Source organism: Artemia franciscana, chromosome 7 (assembly GCF_032884065.1).
Source record: "Artemia franciscana chromosome 7, ASM3288406v1, whole genome shotgun sequence".
In the NCBI taxonomy this organism is placed as follows: Eukaryota; Metazoa; Arthropoda; class Branchiopoda; order Anostraca; family Artemiidae; genus Artemia; species Artemia franciscana.
The window spans coordinates 17,380,785-17,397,691 of NC_088869.1; the positions used below are offsets into that span (position 1 = coordinate 17,380,785).

Below are 16,907 nucleotides of genomic sequence, written 5' to 3' on the forward strand. Positions count from 1 at the left end.
ATTCAATCACTTCCGGTTCCTGAAAAATACACAAAAACTTGTAATTTCTTATAGAATTCCACCTTTTTAGTTTTTATGATTAGCCTTTCATTAGAGGAGACCAGTGGAAAAACTAATAATATGTAAAGGCCACAAACCTCTGTAAAAAGTGTCTTCTTTAAGGGACACATTGACAGTGTCGTTGTGTAATATGACTTAAGAAAACACTTTCCCTAAAAAGCAGTTTTTCACAAAACTTAAAGAGTTATGTTAAACTCGAGACACCAGAAGTGAAAACCTACGAGAATTTAAACTAGAAACGACCTGAACTTGCTATTAAAAATTGATTAAAATTTAAAGAAACAAAAATTAAAATAAATGATTATGACGAGTGTAAAGATAATGATAATGAAAAATGAATAAATAAGCCTTAATATTAGCAAATATTAAATTGAATTTTGAAGTCAGACTCAAAATGAACACAAATCACAACAAACAGAGTTTGGCTACTCCCAACCTTCCCCCTTCCCCTTCGTAAAAGTTCCAAGGCCTTTTTCGCCAATTGCATTTTATTTGAATCTTTACTTATTCCCAACAGTGCGCTTCAGTTTCTCAAAACATCGATGAATAAAAAAAGGTCACTATAACAGTAAAGAACCAATGAAAATAAACTAAATATTTAATGTGTAACAATATCAATTCCTAGAAATCTCAGCGATTCAAGTTTTTCTTCCACTGTATTTTGTTTTAGATTTACAAGAGTATAATGAAAAAAAAAAATACTTTTAGTATATTAAGGTTTGAGTAAAGCGCAAAAAACTAAATTCTCTTTGCAAATTCTACCGTCGGAGGCGAGGGAAGACAGCAGTGGCTAAAGTCTGGCTTGATATAACTTTTGTTCTTTTTAAGTTTGACTTAAATATTCTTATTTATTTTTACCAATTATAATACTTATATATTCATCTATATCACTATCTGTTATCTCTATGTTTAATTAAATAAAAAAAAAAGTTTTTTAACTGAAAGTAAGGAGCGACATTAAAACTTAAAACGAACAGAAATTACTTCGTATATCAAAGGGACTGCTTCCTCATCAATATCCGGCTCTTTACGCTAAAGTTTGACTCTTTCTCTCAACTCTTCTGTTTAAAACAGTAAAAAAAATTTAACGTAAAGAGCGGGGAACTGATGAGGAAGCAGCCCCTTTCATATACGAAGTAATTTCTGTTTGTTTTAAGTTTTAACGTCGCTCTTTACTTTCTTTCCATTAAATTTTTTTTTATATATTTAATTTCTGAATGTTTTTGAATCAATGCATGTTTTGATTTTGGCTTTCTGCAGAGGAATAATTAAAACGAAATTTGCATATTTTTTTTTTTGGCTAAATGGCTTTCTCATAGTTTTGATCGGATGATTTTGAGAAAAAAAGGAGCAGGGGAGGAATCCTAATTGCCCTCCGATTTTTTGGTTACTTAAAAAGGCAACTAGAACTTTCAATTTTTTTACAAATGTTTTTATTAGTGAAAGATATACTTAACTTATAAATTAGCTTACGCCACGAACTTTTGTATTCTCATGTTTTTATTAGGTATATGAGGGAGTTCACCCCCTCGTCAGTACCTCGCTCTTTACACTAAAGTTTAAATTTTGTCCCAATTCATTAAGAATGACCCCTGAATCACAAAAGCCGTAGAATAAATAGTTGAAATTACTAAAAATACTTTAGCGTAAAGAGCAGTGTATTAGGAGGAGGTGAGCTCCTTATATGCGTAATAATTTCTGTACGTTTTATGTTTTAATGCTGCTCCTTACTTCCAGTTGAAAAAACTTTTTCATATTTATTTTTTCATTGTTTTTTTAAATAATGCTAGAAAATCTTGCGTTCCCTTCATGGAAATTTTCTTCCCCCATGACATAATCCTCGATGGAAAGTTCCTCCAACATATACCCCTCTTCTCAACCCTTCCACCAACCAAAAAATCCCCCTGAAAACGTCTGAACACTTCCCAATAACCATTACTATATGTAAGCACTGGTCAAAGTTTGTAACTTGTAGGCCCTCCCACGGGGACTGTGGGGGAGTAAGTCGTCCCCAAAGACATAATTATATGGTTTTTCGACTACGCTGAATAAAATGGCTACCTCAGAATTTTGATCCGTTCACTTTGGGAGAATAATTAGCGTGGGAGGGGGCCTATGTGCCCTCCAATTTTTTTGGTCACTTAAAAAGGGCACTAGAACTTCTCATTTCTGTTATAATAAGCCCTTTGGAACATTCTAGGACCACTTGGTCGATATGATCACCCCTGGAAAAAACAAAAACAAAAAAAGCAAACAAACAAATAAACACGCATCCGTGATATGGCTTCTGGCAAAAAATACAAAATTCCATATTTTTCTAGATAGGAGCTTGAAACTTTTTACAATAGTGTTCTCTGATACGCTGAATCTGATGGTGTGATTTTCGTTAAGGTTCTATGACTTTTAGGGTTGACAGCTTGAAAATTCTACAGCATCGTTCTCCGGTATGCTGAATCATGTGGTATGATTTTTAATAAGAATCCTTGACTTTTACGAGGTGATTACCCCATTTTTCGAAAATAAGGCAGATTTTCTCAGGTTCGTAGCTTTTCATGGGTAATGCTAAACTTGACCAATATTATGTAATTTGAATTGGCATAATAAGCCAATTATTTTGATGTATCTATTGAAATTATTTTTCAGTGTTCTGATTACTATTGAGCCGAGTCTCTCCTCACAGTTCGTTACTACGAACTATTTGAAAAGCTATGCGCAAAATTATTCGTTAGACATTCTTACGGAAACATTTTCTGTAGGGGTACTAAATGACTTAAAGTTTGAAATCATTGGCTGGTGATTACCCCTCCCCCTAGATATACCCCTGCTAAAAATACATCCCGTGGAAAATAAATCCTCCTTGGAAAATACTCTCCTTAGAAAATACCCTCCCAGATAATAACCCCGGTGGAAAATACCCCACGAAAAAATACCCCCACTCCAGAAAAAACCTTTTCATGGAAAATATCCCGCCACGAGAAATCCCCCCCAGGAAATACCTCCCCGGAAAATACTCCCACTGCCACGGCAGATGGTTCTCCAATCACTTTTGACTTATAAAAAAAAAGGATTTGATCTCTCAATTTTTGATACTATGAGCACCTTTGGAAGTTTTTGTGACCATGAGGTGGAGGTGTGAGTGAGAAAGGGGTGATTACCCTCCTATAAAGAACATCTGCTTATTTTTTGGGTTTAATATTACCAGTAACTATTAATTTTATGTTTTCGATGCGTGTTTTAAAGTTGCATTTCAGCCCTCTCGAAAACCCTCACCTAACAAAAATCTTGGTTACAGCCCTGGGGATTATTTATCAATTTCTACCATCATTTTCTCCCTCGTCTCCCCCTTAAAACTGAACCTGCAGACATAATGACTCAAATGAGAGATGGGATGTCTTAGCACTAATTAAAATACAACCTTTGATGTATCTACCTCCCTCCCAAACGAAATAACAATCAGAGAACCCCATTGTAAAAGTTTAAGTGCTTTTTTAAGTTTTGTAGTCTGTCCGTTGCTTACAGATAGTATTTGTTATTGGGAAACATATGGGCATTGTCGCGGGAGAGTTTTCTTCAGGGAGAGGGTTGCCTGGGGAAATTTCTTGTTGGGAGTATATTTTCGGGAATAATTTCCTTTCAACAAGGATGTGTTTTCTGGGGGATATTATCCGTGGGGTATTTTCTGCAGGGTTTAGTTTTCACGGAGGGTATTTTCCATTGGGGGTATTTTCCGGTGGGATTTTCCTAGGTTTGGTATGTTCTGCAGGGGAGTGTTTTTCCAGAGGGTTATTTTACCTCAACGTCCTGCTCTTTACGGTAAAGTTTGACTCTTTCTCTCAACTCCACCTTTTAAAATGGTAAAAAAACTTGTCATTTTAAGTTAAGGCTTTCTCGTAGTTTTGCTCGGACAATTTTGAGAAAAAAATAGCGGGGGTGTGGGCCTAGTTACCCTGCAATTTTTTGGCTGCTAGAACTTTTAATTTTACGAACGTTTTTATTAGTAAAAATATACTTTAATTATGAATTAACTTAGGTAACGAACTTCCATATTCGTATGTTTTTATTACGTATATGAGGGGTTCGTCCCCTCGTCAATTAAGTTTTGTAATCTCGTCAATACCGCGCTCTTTAAACTAAAGGTTAAATTTTACCCCAATTCCTTAAGAATGAACCCTGAATCACAAAGGCCATAGAATAAATGGTTGAAATTAATAAAATTACTTTAGCGTAAAGAGCAGGGTATCAGAAAGCGTAAACACCTCATATGCGAATAATTTCTGTTCATTTTAAGTTACTTTACTGCTCCTTACTTTCAGATGAAGAAACTTTTTCACATTAATTTTTTCATTTAATTATTTAATTTAAAAAAGGCTAAGAAGTCGTGGGCCCCCTTAATGGAAATTCTCTTCCCCCATGACAAATTACTCCATGGAAAGTTCCCCCGAGTAAACCCTTCCCCCGAAACCAAACAATTCCCCTGAAAGCGTCTCTACACTTCCCAATAACCTTTACTATATGTAAACACTGGTCAAAGTTTGTAACTTGCAGCCCCTCCGACGGGGTCTGTGGGGGAATAAATCGCCCCCAAAGACATAGTTATTAGGTTTTTCGACTATGAATAAAACGGCAGAATCTTGATAAAATATCAAAAATTTGAATCCGGTGACTTTGGGAAAAAATGAGCGTGGGAGGAGGCCTAGGTGCCCTCCAATTTTTTTGTCACTTAAAGAGGGCACTAGAACTTTAGATTTCCGTTAGAATAAGCCCCCTCGTGACATTCTTGGACCACTGAGTCGATACAATCACCCCTGGAAAAAAAAATAAAATAAAATAAACACGCATCCGTGATCTGTCTTGTGGCAAAAATACAAAATTCTATAGCAGCTTGAAACTTCGAATGTAGAGTTCTCTGATACGCTGAATCTTATGTTGTGATTTTCGTTAATATTCTGTGACTTTTAAAGGGTGTTTTTCCCTATTTTCTAAAATAAGGCAAATTTTCTCAGCCTCGTGACTTTTGATGGGTAAGACTAAACTTGATGAAACTTAAATATTTAATCAGAATTAAAATGCAATTCTTTTGATGTAACTGTTGGTATCAATATTCTGCTTTTTAGAGTTTCGCTTACTATTGAGCTGGGTTGCTCCTTACTACAGTTCGTTACCACGAACTTTTTGATGTGGGGCCTTTTTTTTATAAGTTCGTGTTGACTGAATGGGTATTACACAATTTATTCTACAGCTCGCCTTTCATGATTGGATTTTTCTTGTAGAACAATTCTGAGAACAAGGAGTACATTTTGTGGTTTGAGCTTGAATGCTTTAACGATTGGTATTAACATTGCTTACGACAAGGAATAAGACAGTTTGAACCCCCAAAACCCCCCTAAAAATCATAGAATCTTGACGAAAATCGCACTGTCAGATTCAATGTATTGTAGACCAATACTATAGAAGTTTCAAACTCCTATCTACAAAAATGTGGAGCTTCATATTTTTGCGAGAAGACCGATCATGGGTACGGGTTTATTGGTTTTTTTGTTTTCCCCTGGGGTGACTTTATTGACCCAGTAGTCATTGAATGCAAGAGGGCCCATTCTAACGGAAATTTAAATTTCTAGGTCCCTTTTTAAGTGACCAAAAAATTGGAGGGCACCTTGGCCTCCTCCCACGCTCATTTTTTCCGAAGTCAACGGATACAAATTTTTAAATTGCCATTTTGTTCAGCATAGTCAAAAAACATATTAGCGGTGTCTTTGGTGATTACTTACTGCCCATAGTCCTCGGGGGAAGTGCTGCAAGTTACAAACTTTCATCGGTGTTTACATACAGTAATGGTTATTGGGAAGTGTACAGACGTTTTCAGGGGGATTTTCTTTTACTGGAGGTTGGAGGGGAGGGATATACATGGAAGTACCTTTTCTTAGAGGAATTTGTCCTGGGCGAAAAGGAATTCCATAAAGGGGGCGCAAGATATTTCACCGTTATTAAAAAAACAATGAAAAAAAAAATATGGAAAAGTTTTTTTTTCAACTGAAAATAAGGAGCAGCATTAAAACTAAAAACGGACGGAAATTATTAAACATATAAGGGGTTCATCTCCTCCTAAATACCTCGCTCGCTCGAGCAGAAATTACTCTGTGTATAAAAAGGGCTGTTCCCTCCTCAACGCCCTGCTCTTTACGCCAAAGTTATTTAGGGTTTTAAAAAGTCTAACTGAGAGAAACAGTCAACGATTTATAAAGTAGAATTGAGAGAAAGAGATAAACTTTAGTGTGGAGAGCGGGGCGTTGAGGAGGGAACAGCACATTTCATGCACGGAGTAATTTCTGTTCGTTTTAAGTTTTAAAGTCGTTCCTTACTTTCATTTACAAAACTAGATTTTTTATTTAATATGATTCAATGCTCAATTTCCATTGGTGATTGTTATTCTTTTGCCAACGAAAAGCAAATGGCACACATGCCTTATCGAAGGAATTTGGATGCCCCGTGTTTTTTTTTTTAGACAAATCGAAGCATTGGGTTCTTCCTTGATCAGAATTTGGATCCTTAGCTGGGATGCTTCTGGAACATACCATCGTAGACTAGTGAGTTAGACAGTTGCCAATATGAAAGAGGTCATGGGCTTGGATCCTACTGATGCAGACTGATCTTAGTAAATTAAAATTTTGATTGTCGTACATAATTAAAATTCAAGAAGAGGCATGGGGATTAGAGGCGTATCTGATAACTTCAATTGGGGCTTGGGTAACTTCTTTGGGATCTGAAATTCTGCACAATTCAATGTTTATTTCATAAGTCTTTTCTATGATACGTATAAGATCGGCTCATGTAAAGAGAATTCCCTCTTTTTTATGGCACTTGGTATTAACCAAGTGACATATTGCAATCGCAAATTCTGTCAGTCTGTCGGTCTGTCTGTTGGTCTGTCTGTCGGTCCCGGTTTTGCTACTTTAGGCACTTCCAGGTAAGCTAGGACGACGAAATTTGGCAGGCGTATCAGGAACCAGACCAGAATAAATTAGAAATTGTCGTTTTCCCGATTTGACCATCTGGTGGGGAGTGGGGGCCCGTTAATTCGGAAAAAATAGAAAACAGAAGTATTTTTAACTTACGAACGGTTGACCAGATCTTAATGAAATTTGATGTTTGGAAGGATATCATGTCTCAGAGCTGTTATTTTAAGTCCTGACCAGATTTGGTTACATCAGGGGGAGGAGCTGGAAGGGGGAAACCTCAAATCTTGGAAAACACTTCAGAGTGGAGGGACCGGGATGAAACTTGGTGGGAAAAATAAAAACACGTCCTAGATACATGATTGATATAGCCGGAACGGATCCGCTCTCTTTGGGGTAGCTGGGGGGGGGGGGGGGGTAATTCTGAAAAATTAGAAAAATATAAGGTATTTTTAACTTACGAACAGATGATCGGATCTAATTGAAATGTGAGATTTAGAAGGATATCGTGTCTCAGAGCTCTTATTTAAATCCCGACCAAATCTGGTGACATTTGGGGGGGGAGCAGAGAGAGGGGAAACCAAAAATCTTGGAAAACACTTAGAGTGGAGAGATCGGGATGAAACTTGGTGGAAAAAACAAGCACAAGTCCTAGACACAGGATTGACATAACCGGAATGGATCTGCTCTCTTTGGGGTAGTTGGGGGGGGGGAGCGTTTGTTCTGAAAAATTTGAAAAAAATAAATATCTTTAACTTACAAACGGGTTATTGGATCTCAATGAAATTTGATATTTAGACGGATATCGTGTCTCAAAGCTCTTATTTTAAATCCCGACCGGATCTGGTTACATTGGGGGAAGTTTGGGTTGGGGGAACCAAAAATCATGGAAAACGCTTAGATTGGAGGGATCGGGATGAAACTTGGTGGGGAAAATAAGCAGAAGTCTTAGATATGTGATTTACATAATTGGAAAGGATCCTATCTATTGGGGGGGGGGGGTAGTTTTGAAAAAGTTAGAAAAAATGACGTATTTTTAACTTACGAAGGAGTGATCGGATCTTCATAAAACTTTAAATTTAGAAGGACCTCGTAACTCAGATCTCTTATTTGAAATCTCAACCGGATCCAGCGTCTTTGGGGGGGGGGCAATTGGTTGGGACCGGAAATCTTAGAAAAAACTTAAAGCGGAGAGATCAGGATGAAACGGGATGGGAAGAATAAAAACATGTCTAAGATACGTGACTGATATAACCCGACCGGATCTGCTCTCTTTTGTGGAGTTGGGGGTGGGGTAATTTTGAAAATTGAGGTATTTGTAACTTACCAATGGGGAAACCTAAGATCTTGTGACATTGTGGGGACTTGGAGGGGGAAACCGGAATTCTTGGAAAACGTGAAAATTGGGGTATTTTTATCTTACGAATAGGTGATCGGATCTTAATGAAATTTGATATTTAGAAGGAATTCAGGTCTCAGAGCTCTTATTTCAAATCCCGACCAGATCTTTTGACATTGGAGGGAGTTGGAGGGGGAAATCTTGGAAAACACTTGGAGTGGAGGAATCGGGATGAAACTTGGTGGATAGAATAAGCAAATGTCCTTGACGCGTGATTGACGTAACCGTACTGGATTCGCTCTCTTTGGGAGAGTTGGGGGAGGGGTTCAGTGATTTGGCAAGTTTGGTGCTTCTGGACGTGCTAGGATGATGAAAATTGGTAGGCGTGTCAGGGAGCTGCACAAACTGACTTGATAAAGTCGTTTTCCCAGATTCGACCATCTGGGGGGGCTAAACAGAGAGGAAAATTAAAAAAATGAGGTATTTATAACTTACGAGTGGGTGATCGGATCTTAATGAGTTTTGATATTTAGAAGAATATCGTGACTCAGAGCTCTTATTTTAAGTCCTGACCGGCATTAAGCCTCTGATTTTCCTTTTAAATCCATCTATTTACTCATAGAATTTTGTTAGAGCTCATACATATGAGCTCATGGCTCTTAGCTCTTCTTGTCTCGTCACAAGTGCCATATGAGCTTTTAGCTCTCGTTTCTCTTATGGAAATTTTTTGAGTATCCGTCAGAATTTTCAAGTCTTCCCACGATAAATAAAATTCGGACATTGATCAAGCAATCGCTGAGTTACACATAAGATGCTTCTTTTGCAAGAATTTTTTTTTATAGTAGGCATAAAATGTTTGTATGCAAGACTACTTGAATTCAAGAGTGTCCGATGCTCTAGCTGTTGAGTAATGTGTGGTGCCACGGTTCGTCAAATGAGTTCGGCAAAAAGGCCATTGGAAGTGGCAGACCTCTTTGGCTAATTAATATAATGGCATTCACCCTAATCTGGATTTCTGTTTTTACAATCCTGACCGAGAGTTTTTGGTGGAAATCTACTGCTGACGTGTTGAGGCTAGCAGTAACGTAACGTCGAAAAATTATTGAACCATTTTTCTTGGTTGTATAGACATACTGTAACAATAATCTTGGATTTAAAAAAATAGTTGCCTAAATTCACAAATTTGTTGACCTTATTGGAATAGTTCGGCACCAAATTACCTCTCTTGAGGTATTTTGAAATACTGATATATTCTTCCGTCTAAACATCACATACTTTTCATCCAGTTTATACTTAGTTTCAAACATTTCATAAGGTATTTGCAAAGTGCAGGTACATACGGGGTTGCATGGTTTTTTGAAAAATGTTTTATCATCGAAGTTAAAATTTTGCCGTATTTTAATCTAGCATCCCAGAGCATTTGAATTTCACTTTAGCAGTCAGTGAACATGTTTTTGACCCTACTCAAACATTATGAAGATCCTACCGATTGTTGATGGATTCAACCAATATTATTCTATTCTCAGCGAAATAAGAAGTCGACATTTATGTAATTGGGTGAATTCATTAACATTTTAATTTGAGAAATTGATAAAATTCTGTAAATCACCAACAAGGGGAATAATAGAGAAGAAAATTTTGCAAACTGGAAAAGATCCTGGGAAGTAAAGAAAAGAAAAGAACCTTATCAAAAAAAGATATCATTTGAAGGGGGCAGGGTTTTAAGACTTAAACTATCATTCTTTTGTTTATGAAAATCCGAAAAGAGATGAACAGAGAAACAGTTAACAAATACTATTACCCAAACAGAGGGAAAGGACAACCAGAAGCTGCTTGGGTTGAAACCCAGCCTTTTTCCCAGTATTAACCATCCTCAGTGGTCTGTAGAGCCCTAGCTGACTTAGATTTGCCATTTCTGACGCACGACTCTTGTCCCACCTCAAAGCTGGTTGTTGGCTCCTTCTACATATGTTTACATCCACTTTGAAATCACTCTTGCCTGAGACCGTCTTTTAGAAGAAGTGCTGAGGTCCCCCTGATAAGTGGTAAGGCTATCTGAGTGAGACCTATTTACTAATTCTGTTTACTGACAGAAAAATGACGATTTTTCTTTTTGAGTATTTTTTTCAAGTACTGAATTATTCTCTCATGGATATGCATTATGAAAGGAAAGCTTAGGTGGTTTAGCCTCTGGAAGGATGAGAATCAGTAATCTAGAAAAATTGTGGTAAATAGCCCCCAAGAGAGGTAAAGGAAGGCTAAATGTTCACTATGCTGGAATGTGCGTACAAAAAGGTATTTTAAATGTTTGAAGATTCTTCCATGGGCTTCGAGAGTAGAAGTTTGAATACGGTGAAGTAGAAGAGCAGTTTACAGAAAAAGCTGCAGTTTAATATAATTATTTTTTCCATTATTAAGTTTTAGTATATTTTATATGCAGCCTTAATGAAGTTTAGCTCATTTTTAGGTGAGAAATGTGTCTGTCCGTGACCCAAGCGTTCGGCATTCTCGGAAAGTTTCTCTTGTTTTCAATCATTTAGAGCCAAATGAACTTGCCGAACATCTGACGTTTCTTGAACACAGAATAATGCGTCGAATTAGTGTGAGTATTGAATTATTCTTTGAATACTATCAATATGTTAAGTAATACTTTTTTCACAAAATACAATTTATATTTACCAAGTATATATATATATATATATATATATATATATATATATATATATATATATATATATATATATATATATATATATATATATATATATATATATATATATAATAATGACGAAGACCACACTGCCTTTCCATAATACAACAACAAAAGAGAGAATAATGAGGACTTTTTTCCCAAGACAGTGAACCAACAAAACCTATTTGAATATTTCGGCCCTATATCTAAGAGCCATCTTCAGCAAAGAAAAAATAAAAAACAATAAAACACTTACAATAAAAGTTCTCAGTTAAAAATCCATTTGTTTTTATTTTGAAATAGCCTTGGCATCAATGTAGTAAGCTCCTTACTACAGTTCGTTACCACGAACTGTTTGAAAGTTCAGCCAAGACTGTCTGATAAAAGCTAACATTTTGCAAGATAAAAAGGTTCATTCATTTCACTAACTGTATTTATTAAAACTTGGAATGATTTCTTATTGCGATATTTGCCTTCTCTGCAGCTAATTTGATAGTTCTTTTGATATTGGGCTTGTTTTTGTTCGTTCCTATTTTTGTTTTATTTTGAATTAGATTATTTTCTATAATTAATTTTGTGTACATAGGGTTGAGTGTATATTCACCCAAGTCTCTATTTAGGGATGTGTTATTATGTAAGTTTCGTTTGATTTCGATTGCCTCACGGACAGTTTGTTTGATTCCTAGGTCATTGCTAATTAGAATTGTTTCGTCAAATAGAACATAATGGTCTGGATTTTCAAAAATATGATTACTTAAAGCTGAATCGAAAGATATGGAGTTATTTTTAGATTTTAATGCTTTTTCAATACTTTCTTTTTGTTGCTGCAATCTTGTTCCTAAATTTTGGTGGGTTCGACCAATGCAATAATTTCCACAACTACATGGTATTTGATACACCCCTCGTAGACGAGTAATTGGGGTTTTATCCTTACCAGAATTGACAAGATTCATTATACTTAAATTGCTTGTGAATACAACACGTAAATTGTTCTTTAAACAAACTTTTTTCAGTTTTGAAGTAATTTTCGGAATATAAGGAAGGTAAATCGTGTTTGTGGGTTTATTCAAATCATTTACTGGTGTGGGATTTAAGGCTTCAGAAGAATGCATCTTTAATCTTTGAGCAATAACAGTATTTATGAGAGAAATTGGGTACCCGTTGCCAGAAAGTATGTCTGTAATAAAACTTAATTCTTTTTTAACATACGGCTCTGAACAGATATTAAGTACTCTATCCACAAGAGATATTACCACACCTCTTTTAACCTGTGGAGGATGGTTAGATTTGAAGTGAAGGTATCTATTATTATGCGTAGGTTTTCTGTAAACCGTAAATTCAAGTTTATTCACACTGCGTATTATCAATACATCTAAACCCACAAACACGATTTACCTACCTTATATTCCGAAAATTACTTCAAAACTGAAAAAAGTTTGTTTAAAGAACAATTTACGTGTTGTATTCACAAGCAATTTAAGTATAATGAATCTTGTCAATTCTGGTAAGGATAAAACCCAAATTACTCGTCTACGAGGGGTGTATCAAATACCATGTAGTTGTGGAAATTATTGCATTGGTCGAACCCACCAAAATTTAGGAACAAGATTGCAGCAACACAAAGAAAGTATTGAAAAAGTATTAAAATCTAAAAATAACTCCATATCTTTCGATTCAGCTTTAAGTAATCATATTTTTGAAAATCTAGACCATTATGTTCTATTTGACGAAACAATTCTAATTAGCAATGACCTAGGAATCAAACAAACTGTCCGTGAGGCAATCGAAATCAAACGAAACTTAAATAATAACACATCCCTAAATAGAGACTTGGGTGAATATACGCTCAACCCTATGTACACAAAATTAATTATAGAAAATAATCTAATTCAAAATAAAACAAAAATAGGAACGAACAAAAACAAGCCCAAAATCAAAAGAACTATCAGATTAGCTGCAGAGAAGGCAAATATCGCAATAAGAAATCATTCCAATTTTTAATAAATACAGTTAGTGAAATGAATGAACCTTTTTATCTTGCAAAATGTTAGCTTTTATCAGCCAGTCTTGGCTGAACTTTTCGTTAAGAAGTAATGATGCCAAGGCTATTTTAAAATAAAAACAAATGGATTTTTAACTGAGAACTTTTATTGTAAGTGTTTTATTGTTTTTTATTTTCTCTTTGCTGAAGACGGCCCTTAGATATAGGGCCGAAATATTCAAATAGGTTTTGTTGGTTCACTGTTTGGGAAAAAAGTCCTCATTATTCTCTCTTTTGTTGTTGTATATATATATATATATATATATATATATATATATATATATATATATATATATATATATATATATATATATATATATATATATATATATATATATATATATATATATATATATATATATATATATATATATATATATATATATATATATATATATATATATATATATATATATATATATTTCAGCTCTAAACTAAGCCTAGTCACGAATAGACTGATACCTTTATTTTTAAGATCAACAGCAGCACCCCAATATCTTATTTGGATCCTGCAAGTCTTTGGTGTACAGTAACATAATCAATAGTTATTGCTGCTTTAGCATCACAAGAGTACCATGTTAAATTACGGACCGTTTTATGACAAAATAGAGTACGGGCTATAACAAGATTGCTATACCAACAAAATCGCAGTAGTCTGCAGCCATAACTGTACTTATGCATAAATAAGATCTTTATGTACTTATGCATAATACCAGCGTAAGAAAATCGAGCAATCCTGCTACAGCTATTATATTATTAAATAAAAAAAACTAGTTTTTTAAACTGAAAGTAAGGAGCGATATTAAAACTTAAAACGATTCATTGGATTCGTTGACTTTGGGAAATAAATGAGCGTGGGAGGGGGCCTAGGTGCCCTCCAATTTTTTGGTCACTTAAAAAGAGCACTAGAAATTTTCATTTCCGTTAGAATGAGCCCTCGTGTGGGATTCTAGGACCACTTGGTCGATACGATGACCCCTGGGGGGAAAAAAAACAACAGAAAGAAAACAAATAAACACGCACCCGTGATCTGTCTTCTGGCAAAAAATACGAAATTCCACATTTTTGTAGATAGGAGCTTGAAATTTTTGCAACAGGGTTCTCTGATACGACGAATGCGATGGTGTGATTTTCGTTAAGATTCTTTGACTTTTAGGGGGTGTTTCCCCCTATTTTCCAAAATAAGGCAAATTTTCTCAGGCTCGTAACTTTTGATGACAAAGATTAAATTTGATGAAACTTATATATTTAGAATCATCATAAAAATTTGATTCTTTTGATGTATCTTTTAGCATCAAAATTCCGTTTTTTAGAGTTTCGTTTACTATTGAGCCGGGTCGCTCCTTACTACAGTTCGTTACCACGAACTGTTTGATATTGAGTATCATACACTCGTCTCGACAAAACACTTGGGTATTACAATGCAGACCATTTCAAAGGTCCAGTTTTTTCTAGCTACAATGGAATTGTAGCAGTACAATGGAACTGCTCTTGTGCTTGAGTAGTAGAATTACTACTAAAAACTGAAAACAAAATCTAGCTATAGCGTGTTGAGGGAGGGGTCCATGTGTTTGAGCAGTAGTTCTTAAAATTAAGAAAATTGAGCTTTAATTTAGTTGATCCATGTCAATTCCAAGATACCTAACAGATCTGAAAACCAGCGGTTGAAAATCACGCAATCCAGCTGCAGCTATTATATTATTATATTTAGTTTATATACTCACCTCATTGAATTCTGGTTCTCTATTCCACGAAAAATTAAAATAACATTATTCTATAGGACACGTATTAATTGAAGTATCTGAAGAAAAGTACCAAGCCACACAGACAAAGAGTACATAATACATAAGTGTATCAAATAAAAATCCGATAGTCGTAAAATAAATAAAGGGAGAGCGTGTTTCAATTTACAGAAAATATCCAATTACGTGATAAATTTTACTAATAGCTTTCACATTTAAATGATAAATCTTGATCAAGCGGGGCTGACGGCTATCACTTTAATATTAAATCGCAAATGACCGACGATATACTCCACCGAATGCGGCTAGAAGGTCAAAGGTCAGACATGACCTTGGACTTTACAATAGAAATTTATAACTGCACTTAGTTATGATTAAAGATTTGTGCTTATCTGTTGCAAACAAACTTCTCAAGGATTTGGGAATGCCCTCACCTAATCTTACTGCTTCTATTTCTACATGTGTGGATCGTGAACAAAGTTACAACACAATTAATCTATTGTTGTATGTACAAACAAATATTTCTAAGTTAACGTCTGAACAAAAAGGCATTTATGATCAGATAATGCATTGTGTCGATAATCAAATTGGAGAAATCTTCTTCTTGGATGCGCCAGGAGGTACTGGTAAAACGTTTCAAATTAGATTGCTTCTGGCATCAATTCAATCCGAAAATGACAGCGTTGGCCCTTACGTCGTCCGGAATGGCCGCGACGTTGCTCCCTGGTGGGATAAACGCCTCATTCCGCTCTGAAATTGCCACTGAATATACAATCTACAGAAACTCCCACGTGTCACATTTCCAAATCATCTGGGATGGGTAAAGTATTGCAGCAATGCAAACTTATTGTTTAGGACGAGTGCACAATGGCGCACAAAAATTGCTCAAGGCTCTGAAGCGATCATTGCAAGATTTGCGAGGAAATTCTAAGCCCTTTGGCAGCACATTAATATTGCTTGCGGGAGATTTCAGGCAAAACATTACCTATTATTCCTGGATTGTCACCTGCGGATGAAATAAATGCTTGCCTGAAAAATTCTTATTTATGGGCACACGTAAATACATAAAATTAACTTTAAATATACGTGTCCGATTGCAAAACCATCACTCTGGTGAAACATTTTCAGGTCAGTTGCTGACAATTGGAAACGGAATGTTCCCAGTTGACTCAATTTCAGGACGTATACGACTGCCTCCTAAATTCTGTAATTTAGTGACGTCAAAAAATGATTTGGTTGAAAAGGTATTTCCGAATATTCTAACCAATTATAAAAATCATAAATTGCGAAGTGAACGAGCGATTCTGACAGCCAAGAACAAAGACGTCCACGAAATCAACAAGTTTATTCTGACCAAGATTCGAGTCGACACAGTTCTGGAATCCAATGAAGTGGTCAAATATCCACCAGAATTTTTAAATTCCCTGTATCTCCCAGGGTTTCCACCACACGTGCTACAACTAAAAATAGGCGTACCAATAATACTGTTGCGAAATATCAACCCACCAAAGCTTTGCAATGGCACGCGACTTGCCGTAAAAAAATACAAAAAAAACCAATGGCAAACGTGATAGAGGCAACAATCTTGACAGGGCCTTCTGAGGGCACGAAGTGCCACACCAACAACTAGTTTATATATATATATATATATATATATATATATATATATATATATATATATATATATATATATATATATATATATATATATAGATGGTGGAAACCACAAATGCTTATATCGTCAAGAGACTTTAATCAGCTTTTATAAATTTTCTCTAGGCTCGAACATACAGATACTTAAGCCATAATCTACCTTCATTATTTCTATGACTCCATTCATAGAGTAGGCAAAATGTTGCATTGATGCTTGACTAGTTGTGCAAGGAGTCATGACTGTAGCAAATATTTAAGGGTCCTGCCCTTTTCAGAGACGTTGGGTCAGATGTGACACATTTTCACAAAGTTTAGCTGAGACACTACAACCATTTCTGGTAGATTATATGAATTCAATTTAGCCTTTTCCTACCTTGTTCGGGATGGCAACAGACCCCAAAAGACATAACTGATATATTTATACTCA

General features: G+C 35.5%; 1 protein-coding gene across 1 annotated transcript in view; it reads left to right on the top strand.

Annotated features, from left to right (window-relative positions):
• The window catches only part of LOC136028916 (RAS guanyl-releasing protein 2-A-like), a 127,809-nt gene that overhangs the window by 78,014 nt on the left and 32,888 nt on the right, over positions 1-16,907 (top strand). The window contains exon 6 of the mRNA XM_065706882.1: positions 10,820-10,954. Coding sequence (XP_065562954.1) covers positions 10,820-10,954 — 135 coding nt within the window. The remainder of the gene's footprint in view (positions 1-10,819; positions 10,955-16,907) is intronic.